We start from the raw sequence: 13,335 nt of genomic DNA on the forward strand, positions 1-13,335 counted from the left end.
CATTTGTCATATGAGTTGGTATTGTTTCTGCAATAACCGTTAAGAAAGAATTTGTAAACCCATCTGGGCCAGATACTTTGGAATAATGGAATTTGGAGACCAGTACCAATCAGATAATCCCAAATCTGAGTTCTGTTATTATTATTATTATTATCCTTTATTTATATAGCGCCAACAGTTTACGCAGCGCTTAATACAATACATAAATTCAAGGGATATGACAAGACAAGAATTGACAGACTAAGACAAACCGATACATTTGGTGGAGAGAGCCCTGCTCGCAAGCTTACAGTTATTGTTTGTCTTTACCAAATTGTACAGGGAGTGATAATATTCTCCAAAAGCTCTCCCATTTAGTTATATATCTTAATAAACTTGCTTATTATTAATTACTTTACAAATTCTAGATTTATTTTTTGTTTATATGATTGGATTGTCAATAGCCTTATCAGCTCATTTCCCCGTATGATACCATTTTTGTTTAATTTTTGTCAAAAACTTGTTTGCCTTTATGGTTAGGCTTTCATTAAGTTTAAATTTACAATCTTTTTCATTTTCACTTGGTCAATCTATTCATTATTATTTTTTACAAATAATTCAAGTAGATATTAAGATCTAATAGGCCATGATCCTACTTTCTTTTATTATTGGCATTTTTCAACAGAGGTGCAGAGGTTGTGGGGATGATGAAATGCTCTAATGTTCTATTTTTCATAAATAGTTTGAAAAGGCTGCACTAGTAAGGCATTTAATTGAGAAAAGCGTGTACTAAAGGGAGAAGTTGGCTAGGTTTATATAGTCTGTAGGGAATGTTTATGGCAGAACTGAACATGTATATGTCTGTATATATTTGTTTCATTTTGTCTACCTTCCCTGTAACATAATCACTTTTGTCTAATAGGACTCCTGAAAATGGAGCAAGAATGAAAGGAGAAAAGCATAGGGAAAAGCATGAGCTGGTGTCTAGTTGAGTTGCTCTCCTTCCTACTCATTTGGGAGCAGATCACATTACAGGAATCAATTCAACCTCAGCAACATGTCTCCAAAGAGTTTGACTGGATTATCACTGATCGAGGTCCATTTCATCACTCTCGCGATTACCTGTCATTTGTGGAGAGACATCGACAGGGTTACTCTACCAGATACAAAATCTACAGGTAAATGTTCCCTGTTATGAGTAAATGTGTGATGGAAATTTTTTCCTTGCATGATAACATATGTTTTGCATAGCTATGCCTTTCAAACATCACAGGACAGCTCCAGCTTTCAGTGAAAGTGTTCTAATTTACCCCTCTAAGTTCCTGTTTAGTAGCACACAGGGTTTCTAAAATATCACCACATCAGCAAAAATTGTGAGATAATAGAAAATAGGGATACATGTAAATCAAAAGAGTCGATGATGGCCATAAAATCAACAACACACATTGAATCTACTAAAGAAAGGTCATTTATTTAACCCTATTCCAATATTTCATACATTTGAGTGTATAAAGGATTTCTTCAGTTGGTGTCGGAAGAAATCAAAAAGCTTTCTGATGAATTTTAAAAAACCAGGCAATTTAACAATAGTAGAAAAAGTGAAGCTTAAAGAACTATTAGATGAAAAATACTGTAATGTAATTATGGAGAATGGTCAATAAAAAACGGTACTTAAACTTGATAATGATTAATCCCTTAAATACAATGGGCGGTCCCTAAACCCATTGAAAACAATGCATTTTGAGCCTGTACATGTCATTAAGATTCCACCTTTCTGGGGAAAGATCATACTTATCAATTTCTTGGTAATCTAAGGAACGTTCGGCTAGAGAAAGTGGGTTGTCTAAAAGAATTTAAATATTACATAAATTACAATGATACTTTTTTATACATACATAATACATGAAAATCTACTGGATCCTATTAAACTGAAAACATCAACTTTTATGTAAATTACATTTTAAAATCAAATGTCATACAGCTATTGTCTTACATTCAAGACACAAAACATACATTACAGACCAAGTCTGCAATCTCCCTCATTGTTTGTCTCACCGGTTTGTATGTAAAATTATTATATCGTGATATAATGCATAAAAGTAGAGTTACACTCTGTCTCCTACATTTTAAAAAATGACTGCCTTTTATTGACAAAAGACTATTGCTTAACATTACTGGAGTTTATACTGACAAGGAATTATTTTCTCTTCAATCCATTACCATAGTCACATGCTATTCTACTAGCAATACCAATCTTTGTTTGGGATATTGGGAAGACTTTATTATTCAAAGTAATAAATAAATATTGGATGAGATGGATTGATGACACAAGTGTCAACAATGAGTCTACAATCCCCTTTTCTGGACCTGTAGAGTGAAACTTCAGCCTACAACTATGGACAGTCTCCTCAATTCTATAGGTTTTCATACCACTTCACTTCTAAAAATGAAATCCCAGTTGGTCAATCTAAGCTAAGGCTTAATTGCTGTGATGTGAATAAATTCAATAAACATGCTAAAAACTTGTTGTATTTTTTCAAAGAAAATAAAAACCGGAAAAGAAGTCTAAAGCGTGCCATTGTATATACATTGGGAAAAGATAGATTAGAAATTTGACAGCCAAAATGACACTACGTAAATTGTCAGACTGATTGGGAGTTTTGATACTGTTTTGTACAACGTGAAATAAATATTCACCAATTTTAAAAGCAGACCCTGAACTAAAATGTATTAGTTTAATTAAAAAAAAAGCCGGTTTAACTGTAGTCCTGCAATTTAAGAGACGTTTGCGCTATCTAGGTCTGCAACAACTAATCAATAATAAATCGATAATGAAAATTGTTGCCAACAAATTTCATTGTCTATTAGTTGAATCGATTTTATCGAATATAGGATGAGGGTTTATTCAGAGAAGCGCTGCAGGGGACCTGGATCTTTCTCTCTGACAGCCGACGGGCGTCTGTGCGATGTGCGCAGACATCCTCCGCTACTGCCGGTACTTCCGCTGGGGCTTCTATGATGGAGCACCGGCGTCACATGACCTTCCGGTGCTCAGTCATAGAAGCTCCAGCGAAAGTGCTAGCAGGGAGGGGGTTTTAAGGCATATCAGGGGGGTAGAGTGGCATATCGGGGGGGCACAGTGGCATATAGGGCGTATAAGGCATATTTTGGGAGGTATAAGGCAAATCAGGGGGTATAAGGCATGTCAGGGGGCACGCTGGCATACAGGGGGGTATAAGGCGATCGCTGGCTTTGCAGCATCCACGTAAGCCTCACAAGTGATGCTGACTGTGGATCCGGGGAGGAAAGCCCTCCCCGGAAGAAAAATGGTCGTCGCCGCACTGATCATCAAAGATCGCGCCCGGCTAAAACAGCTTAGGGAGGGATTGGAATCGCTTCCTAAGCATAAACTGTGTTGCTGACATGCCTCCATATCAAGGCATATAGTAACACAACCCCCCTACACCGATAGCCTTGTGATTGCTCCGAAGAGCAACCACAAGTGCCATCCTGTAAATGACTTGCCGTCATTCACAGGATGGCATTAACAATAGAAAATGAGTTCACAGAGGGTCTATCCAGACCCTCTTGAGAACTCTCGAGCTCCTCCTGCAGGTTGAATGCAGGTATTTCATCCAACCATGCAAGGTCAATGGAGCCCAGCTCACTAATCAGAGTGATTAGTAAAAAAGAAAAAAATGTTAAACAAAAAATTAAAAAAAATATGGTAACATGTAAAAATCCCCACTGTCCCCCTTCAAAAAAGTTTTTAATAAGCAAGTCCTACAATTCTTTATCTTCACAATAATTCCCGCATGGAAAGAGTTAAAATATTGGCATTACAAATGCCCATTGGGTGTCTAGTATTCATAAATGTATGGGGGGTGTGCCCGACCTTCAGGGAAGATGGCTGCTTAACTTACTTGCTCCGCCATCGCTCGCTAGATTTTGTCCGAAAACACGTGTACCTTCTGCAATGGGTCGCAATAAAAATCTGACCTTGGACTCCTCCACCCCGGGTGTTCGATCTCGGCCGGTCTCTGCCTCTCTGCGAGACTATTTTCATACTCCGGCCGACCTGGCCCCGCAGGCCTCCGAGGACCACGAGGCTGGTTCCCCTGCCAGTAGGTCCTCAGCTGACGATCTCCAGCCTGCTCCTCCACTACCTCCTCCTCCCACACCTGAGGCACTGCAAATTTTTTCGTCCGCGCCATGGAGAACGGATTTCTCAAACGTTATTGTGGAGTTGAGACAGGTTGTCCGCGACGAAGTGGCGGCCTTACCCACCAACCTCTCCACGTTGGAGCGTAGAGTGACAACCCTAGAGGATACCACTGCATCACACCAACAAACCACCCTGGTCACCCAATGTGCTACTGAACACCACCACCGGCTCCTAACCTCTCTTCGGCGTCGCCTCGAGGACCTTGAGAATAGGGGTCGTCGCCATAACATCCGCATACGTGGAGTACCAGAGGGCGAGCCCCCGGAAAACCTGCCCGACCTGCTCTCGACCCTCTTCACCGACCTCATGGGACGCCGGATTGATGTATCCAGGGAGTTGGACAGAGCGCATCGGGCCCTGAGGCCCCGAGGTAACGCAGCAAGCCCACCCCGGGATATTGTCTGCCACTTTGTGGACTTCTCCCTGAAAGAAGCCGTGATGGCGCGGGCACGGGAGGTCGGCTCCTGGCCCTTCCAGAACACCCTATAGGTGTTTACCAAGACCTCTCGGATCTCACTCTTCAGGTGCGCCGGGTCCTGCGCCCTCTCACCTCGGAGCTGAGCAGATTACGCATCCCGTATCGCTGGGGTCACCCCTTTGTGCTAATGGTCCGACATGGCGCTACCTCCTATCATGTGCGCTATTACCGCGACCTTCCTGTGGTCCTCTCTGCCCTGGGACTCTCGGGCCTCACCATACCTGATTGGTCCCTTCTGGGCCTCGACCCTGATGCAGAACCCTCCAGACCGGCACCGTCACACCAACCCAGGCGTTCTGATCGCCCTCGTCGGCTTAAGTATCCTTCTTGCTATGCGCCCCTCGCACAATCTCGTCTGTGACGGGGGCTAAACGACTGTCGCAGTTTTGATCTGTTTGCTTGTTTATTTGTCCAATAATCTGTCTGTCTCGCCCCCGGTGAGACCCCGGGCTCACGCTGGATATACCGCTGACATGAGATGTACCTTACCGTCTCTTTCCACATTCTCATTTTCGGCCGTATTATATACCCCCCCCCTTTTTTTATATATATATATATATATATATATATATATATATATATATATACGATGCACCTTTAAGTTGCGTCTCTGCCTTTCCCACTACCCACTCACGATTGCTGTGGGGTACTCCTCGTGCTGCTCCACCGCTCTTGGATTTCTGTTCACTCACGGTTCTGCCAGTACTCTAATCTAGTGTAGTTGCTTGTTTACTGCTGTGCCACCACTTCACAGAGAACCTGAGTCGCATGCGTCTCCTAACTATTGCCTAGGTGTTGGCAATACATTATCCCTTCACACCTCACTCCATCCACACATCAGTACAGATTTTTTTTTTTTTCTTCCTTGCGTTGCACCTCGAAGTGGGGTGCTCCCCGTGCCCGCACTGCCGCTGCTGGGTTTCTGTTGTACTGTACCGCTCATCACTCACGGTTTCGCCAGTATGCTAATCTGATGCAATTGCTTGTTTACTGCTGTGACCCCAGTTACGCCGTTTCGCCGAGAACGTGAGACAACCATGCGACACCCAGCTATTGCCTGGACGATGGTCTCGTCTACGACAACCTTTAACACCCCACACCATTGACGCTTCAGTACATCCCTTTTTTTTTGCGTTGCACCTTTGAGCTGCATCTCTGCCTTCGCCGTAGCCCGTTCATGGTTGCTGTGGGGTACTCCCCGTGCCCACTCTGCCACTACTGGGTTTCTGTTGTACTGTACCACTCATCACTCATGGTTTTGCCAGTACTTTAATCTGATGTAGTTACTTGTTTACCGCCTTGTCGTGCCTTATGATACTACAGCCTGTTCTTTCAATGTATTTGACCTGTATTGTACTGCATCCATTGACCGCTCTTGCCTGTCCGGCTGGTCTCACTTTCCTTTTTTCCTTGCCCTCGTACCCTCTATGCCTCCCCCCACCCGAGAGAGTCTGCTCACGTTTCTCTTCATTAATGCTCGAGGACTGAATATCCTGGAGAAACGCTCCTACTTGCTATGTGACCTACGGTGGTAGCGGGTCGATGTGGCCTTTATCCAGGAGACGCACTTTCGGGAGGGTTCTGCCCCTAGTTTGTCCAATCGTTATTATCCCACAGGTTTCTTTAGCAATGCTTCTGGGTCTAAAACGAAAGGCGTTGCCATCCTGTTATCAAACTCTGTGCCTTTTCGTGAACTAGCCGTGTTGGCGGATCCTGATGGCCGTTTCCTATTTCTGAAATGTCTCATTGCCAACCAGATCTATACTCTCTCTAACCTCTATCTGTCCAACCGTGGCCAACATATTTTAATTTGATTCCCCCTTCGCCCGGCCTTTGACACCTCCACTGGCACCTCCCGCTCCCCTACACATGTCTTGCGCAAAGTCCTTTCCCTCCTCTCCCGATTTCGCCTTGTCGACTGCTGGAGGGCCCTCCATCCGGCTGACAGAGACTACACGTTCTTCTCTGCACCTCAATGGCTCCTACTCCCGAATCGATTACTTTTTTCTCCCGTACCACCACGCCGCCCTCTTACGCAGGGCCCGCATAGGCTTGACCACATGGTCTGATTACGCCCCTTTGACTATATCCATTGGCTCTCCCCTCCTTCGTTCTTCCGAGCGCACTTGGCGCCTAAATGAATCCCTTCTGGCGGATACCGGCGTCTGCGTAGACACAGTTGACATAATCTCCCAGTACTTCCGTGACAACCTCGTGGCTGACACCCCCCGTCTCACTGTATGGGAGGCCCATAAATGTGTTTTAAGGGGACATCTTAACAATCTCTGCTCCCAACGTAAAAAAGCGGAGGGCCTGTCGATCTCCTCTCTCTGTGACCAAATAGCGTCTGCGGAACGAGCCCATAAAGAGTCTCTATCTGGAGAGCACCTACAGCGTCTACTGTTGCTTCGGAAGGACCTGGCTTCTCTTTTGAACGCCAGATATCACAGATCTTATTTACGCAATAGGGCACTTTTTCGCGAGCACGGGGATAAATCGGGTAAATTCTTGGCGAGGGCTCTCCGGCAATCTCGTCGCCTCACCTACATACCCAAGATCTGTTTCTCAGATGGCGTGGTACGTCTCCTTCATTCTGACATCTCGGCCGGCTTTCTCAATTATTTCTCTGACCTCTCCTAGGGGGGATTCGCCCTCCCGGGTTCCACGCATCCTAGACTACCTCTCACGCACCCTGACTCGACGTATACCGAACGAGGCTGCAGCAGGCCTGGACATTCCCATATCTCTCGCGGAATTTTACCTTGCTATCAAATCCTCTCGGTCTGGGAGATGTCCCGGCCCTGATTGGTTCCCCCTGAAATATTACTCACGTTTCTGCGAACAACTTGGCCTGCACTTTGTGGATGTCTTTAATTCCATATTGGACGGCGGTCGGATACATCCACACTCCACTTTGGCATCCATTACTCTTATTCATAAGGAGGGCAAGGACCCAGAGAATTGCGGCAGCTACCGCCCGATCTTACTGCTTAATGCGGATCTCAAACTCGATGCGGATCTCAAATATTGGACTGAAGCCCTTTCTCTTAGTGCATCCAGATCAATCAGGCTTTGTCCCTGGTCGAGAGGCCAGAGACTGCACCATCCGCGGCCTCAGCCTAATGCACCTGGCAAGGTCCTCCTCCATGCCCTCGGCCTTCCTCTCCACGGACGCCGAGAAGGCGTTCGATCGCGTAGATTGGACCTTCATGCTGACCACCCTCGAACATAGTAACATAGTAACATAGTTCATAAGGTTGAAAAAAGACCAAAGTCCATCAAGTTCAACCTATATACATATTGTGTCCCTACTGTGTTGATCCAGAGGAAGGCAAAAAAACCCTTATGAAGCAGATGCCAATTGCCCCATACCAGGGGGAAAATTCCTTCCCGACTCCAAATATGGCAATCAGAATAAATCCCTGGATCAACGTTCTGTCCCTATTAATCTAATATCCATAACTTGTAATATTATTGCTTTCAAGAAACACGTCCAGGCTCCTTTTGAACTCTTTTATTGAGTTTACCATTACCACTTCCTCTGGCAGAGAGTTCCATAATCTCACCGCTCTTACTGTAAAGAACCCCCGTCTGTGCTGGTGTAGAAACCTTCTTTCCTCCAACCGTAGAGGATGTCCCCTTGTTATAGATACAGTCCTGGGTATAAATAGGTCCTGGGAGTGATCTCTGTACTGTCCCCTTATATATTTATACATAGTTATTAAATCCCCCCTAAGCCGTCTTTTTTCCAAACTAAATAACCCTAATTCTGATAATCTTTCTGGGTACTGTAGTCCTCCCATTCCCCTTATTACTCTGGTTGCCCGTCTTTGAACCCTCTCCAGCTCCACTATATCTTTCTTGTACACTGGTGCCCAGTACTGTACACAGTATTCCATGTGTGGTCTGACTAGTGACTTGTACAGTGGTAGAATTATTTCCTTGTCGTGGGCATCTATGCCCCTTTTGATGCACCCCATGATTTTATTTGCCTTAGCAGCAGCTGCCTGACACTGGTCGCTACAAGTAAATTTACTGTTAACTAAAACTCCTAAGTCCTTTTCCATGTCAGTCGTCCCCAGTGTTTTCCCATTTAATACATATTCCCAGCCTGGATTTTTCTTCCCCATGTGCATAACCTTACATTTATCTGTGTTGAACCTCATCTGCCACATCCCAGCCCAAGCCTCCAACCTATGCAGATCCATTTGTAATCGTGCACTGTCCTCTATTGTGTTAACCACGTTACAGAGCTTAGTGTCGTCTGCAAAGATTGATACTTTACTATACAATCCCTCTACAAGGTCATTAATAAATATATTAAAAAGAATAGGACCCAAAACTGACCCCTGTGGTACCCCACTAGCAACAGTAACCCACTCAGAGTATGTACCATTAATAACCACCCTCTGTTTCCTATCACTGAGCCAGTTACTTACCCACATACACACGTTCTCCCCCATCCCAAGCATTCTCATTTTATGTACCAGTATAATAATGTTTCAGTATTTGCAAATACCCTGGGAAAAATGTTTCTGACACACTGCAATGAAAAAACCTCATAATTTTACTGCAATATTTGGCACAGGTAGGCTCTAAAAAGCTTTGAAAGAAAAGTGTGAAAATGTCCCTGGTAAAATATTTTGAGATAAAAAAATATATACTTTTGTTCAGCGGTTTTATTGTTTCCAGCCAATATTGGGGCCCATCTTCCAGCTTCTTGCATTTTTAATAACATTTACTTTGTAAACACTAATGCACAACTTTCACGTTTAGCTTTTTAACAACCAAAATTGATAAAAATACCAAAATTATTTTCTCATTTTTTTCCACATCTAAAAAAACAACAATATTGTCAGGGACTGGGTCCATACAGAAGACTGTAATGACCCAGAACGCCCAAAGATGGTGTTCAGGAGTTATTACGTAGTAGCAGAGTTGGACAGGGCCTTTTGCAGGGCGACTGCACTCTCCCGGGTGGGCATCTAGGGTTGTGCAGCCACATACCAGGGCCCTGACATGGCAGCAGATGTTGTCCAGAACAAAGCAGAACTTGGAGCTATCCTGCAGGCACCCTGGAGCAGGCATGAGACATAGCACTAGAATCATGAGCAGGATGCTGCAGGCTGGGAGTACAGAAGCTAACCCCAAAACTGACCCCTGTGGTACCCCACTAGCAACAGTAACCCACTCAGAGTATGTACCATTAATAACCACCCTCTGTTTCCTATCACTGAGCCAGTTACTTACCCACATACACACATTCTCCCCCAGCCCAAGCATTCTCATTTTATGTACCAGCCTTTTATGTGGCACCGTATCAAATGCTTTGGAAAAATCAAGATATACGACATCCAGCGATTCACCCTGATCCAGTCTTGAGCTCACCTCCTCATAAAAGCTGATCAGGTTAGTTTGACAGGACCGATCCCTTGTAAACCCATGCTGATATGGAGTCATACACTTATTTTCATTGAGATACTCCAAAATAGCATCTCTTAGGAGGATGGAGGCCATATTGCAATTAGTGTTCACAAATAAAGATTTGTTAACCGATATTTCTGTAGGTGAATGTTTGAGATCTAGTGGTTTAATATACGAACAGTGACTGAGTCATACCACACATAAACAAAAGTTTTAGATTTTAGAAAAGCTGATTTTTCTAAAATGAGACTGTGTAGAGGAGTCATTATCAGACTGGTGCAATTTAAATGGAGTCCAGTAGAAATGGGATTATTTAAAAGTTGTATTATTGAAGATAACAGAAAATTGTATTAGGCTGGTCAGTAAGAGTAAACAATTAAAGAAACCATTGTGGTACTCGTAAAAGACAAGAAGTTAGCCTTTAGTAAATACAAAAATACCCAAAGTGAGGAAGATAGACAGATCTATAAAATTAGGCAGAAAGAAGCAAAGAAAGTTATAAGAGCTGCCAAATCACACGCAGAAGAGAAAATTGGTATGTCAGTAAAATAAGGAAGATAAAACAAAAAGAAATGTATGTAGAAGATAAAGAAAACATAAATTAGAGTAGGTGAGCTGTGAACCAATATAGAAATAAATTTAGAACGTGCATTGGACCACCCTGTGGGATATCCTATCCTCCGATGAACTTCCGGGTGATGTCAGCAGTCAGGGACTGCCCGATCGCGTGATCGGCATTTAAAAATGTAACAGCTTTCCGGCTTTCATGCCGGAAGCTGTTACATCAGATCAGACAGCAGAAAGCCAGTGATGCTGGCTTCTGCTGTCAATGGGGAGTCCAGGCTGTCAAAGGACAGCCTGATCTCCCGTGCAGTGGCAGGGATGTGTGGAGTTACAGTGGGACGGATGCAGGCAATGTTTTTAAGATGGAGACGACAGTTTTTAGAGACAGACTTAATGTGGGGGGGGGTGAATGACAGGTCAGAGTCAAGGGTGACACCAAGACTCCTCGGACAAGGAGATGATAGCACCATTACCATTGAGGGAAATTGATGGGGGAATTTTAGCATTGGAGGGAGGGAAGATGAGAAGTTCTGTTTTGGAGAGGTTAAGTTTCAAGAAACGTGCAGACATCCAGTTAGAGACAGATGTAAGGCAGTTAGTTACATGATCTAAGACAGAGGGAGAGAGATCAGGGGAGGATAGATAGATCTGGGTGTCGTCAGCATACAGGTGGTATTGAAAGCCAAAGGATCAGTTTGCCAAGCGAGGAAGTGTAAAGAGAGAACAGAAGTGGTCCTAGAACAGAGCCTTAGGGTACCCCAACTGAGAGAGGGAGGGGAAGTGTTACTGGAGATGCTGAAGGTACGATCAGAGAGGTAGGAAGTGAACCAGGAGAGAACACGGAGGCCGAGATCATGAAGCATTTGAAGGAGAAGAGGATGGTCCACAGTGTCAAAAGCAGCAGAAAGGTCCTGTAGAGTGGAGTAGTGGCCCTTGGATTTAGCAGCGAGTAAGTCATTAGTAACTTTAGTAAGGGCAGTCTCAGTAGAGTGTTGAGGGCGAAAACCAGTTTGAAGAGGGTCAAGCAGGGAGTTGGAATCCAGAAACTTAGTTAATTGTGTATAAACAGTTCTTTCAAGAAGCCTGGAGGTGAAAGGAAGTAGAGAGATGGGACAGTAATTGGAGAGATCAGTCGGGTCAAGGGAGGACTTAATGATAGGATTAATGGTAGCATGCCTGAAGCAGAATGGGAAAGATCCTGTAGTGAGGGAGAGGTTGAAGATATGAGCTAGAGTAGGGACAAGGGTAGATGAAAGAGACTGGGTGAGATGGGAAGGGATTGGGTCAAGGGGGTATGTGGTTGGACAAGAGGAAGGAAGAAGATCATGTACATCCTCTTCAGTGACAGCAGAGAAATTAGTTAATGTAGTGAAGAGAGAAGAGGTCAGTGGGTAAGGGGGACCATAGTCAAAGGGAGGGTGAGGGCAGGGTGGTGACTTTGCAGATATGTCATCTCTGATAGTTTGAATTTTATTATTGAAGTATGTGGCAAAGAATGTGGAAGGGATAGTAGGGATCAGTCAAAGCAGGGAATTGAAAGTATTAAAGAGTCGTTTAGTGTTGTGAGACATGGAGGAGATGAGGGAGGTGAAGTAGGCTTCTTTAGGAAGGTTGAGAGCAGAGTAGTAGGAACGTAGAATTAATTTATAGTGCAGAAAGTCAGACATGGAATGAGACTATCGCCAACTACGTTCAGCAGTGCGGGAACATTGTCGTAGATGTCGGGTTACAATCGTGTGCCAGGGTTGGAAGCCTCAAGAGCAGATGTGACAGTGGACTTATAGACAGAGGTAGTCTTGTTAGGGCACGTCATGTTTGAGATAGGAGAAAGGAGAGGGAGTAAATTGATTGAGAAGTTCTGAAGGTTAATAGAGCTGAGGTCTCTGGTTAGGCGGGGTGCAAGGGAGGGAGTAGGAGGCAAGGTTATAGAGCAGGAAAGGAAGTGGTGGTCAGAGAGGGGGAAAGGGGAATTAGAAAGGTTAGTGAGAGAGCACATGCTAGAAAAAATAAGGTTCAGGGTGTGACCACCATCATGAGTAGGGGAGTTAATATGTTAGAGATGTGTGAGATCAAAAGAGGAGGTAATAGAAAGAAGCCATGGGACTCATTGGGGTGTCAACTGGGATGTTGAAATCCCCAAGGATGACAGGGGGAATATAAGAAGCGAGAAAGAGGGGCAGCCATGAGGAGAAGTGGTCAAGAAAGATTTTAGCCGGGCCAGGGGGGGCGGTATATAACAGCAATATGTATGGAGGTGGGATGAAATAGTCAGAGAGCATGGACTTCGAATGAAGAGAGAGTGATGGGGCAGAGGGAATCTGTTGAAAAGTACAAGTAGGGGAGAGTAGGAAGCCTACCCTTCCACCCTTCTTGTCATCAGGTCTGAGAGTGTGAGTGAGGTGTAGGCCACCAAAGGAGAGAGTGGTGGGAAAGGCAGTGTTAGAAGGGGATAGCCAGGTTTCAGTTAGAGCAAGAAGGTGTAAGGCGCTAGAGACAAAGTGGTTGTGTAAGGCTGTTAGTTTGTTACAGACAGAACATGCATTCCAGAGTGCAAAGGTAAATGGGTGAAAGGAGGTGGGAATAGGACTTGTGTGAACGGGGAGATTGCTGGGAGTGAGGGGAGGTGGGGGAAAGGGAGGTGGTGAAGTTGAGAAGTGCTTGGGAT

At 44.5% G+C, this 13,335-nt stretch overlaps 1 protein-coding gene across 1 annotated transcript in view; it reads left to right on the forward strand.

Annotated features, from left to right (window-relative positions):
- Window positions 1–951: 951 nt before the first annotated feature.
- Window positions 952–13,335, forward strand: part of LOC149287638 (BMP/retinoic acid-inducible neural-specific protein 1-like) — a 279,818-nt gene continuing 267,434 nt past the window's right edge. Inside the window, exon 1 of the mRNA XM_089492628.1 lies at window positions 952–1,157. Coding sequence (XP_089348754.1) covers window positions 952–1,157 — 206 coding nt within the window. The remainder of the gene's footprint in view (window positions 1,158–13,335) is intronic.

This window comes from Sceloporus occidentalis, unplaced genomic scaffold (genome assembly GCF_023333645.1).
Source record: "Sceloporus occidentalis isolate IW3139 unplaced genomic scaffold, rSceOcc1.0.p SCAF_58, whole genome shotgun sequence".
NCBI lineage: Eukaryota > Metazoa > Chordata > Lepidosauria > Squamata > Phrynosomatidae > Sceloporus > Sceloporus occidentalis.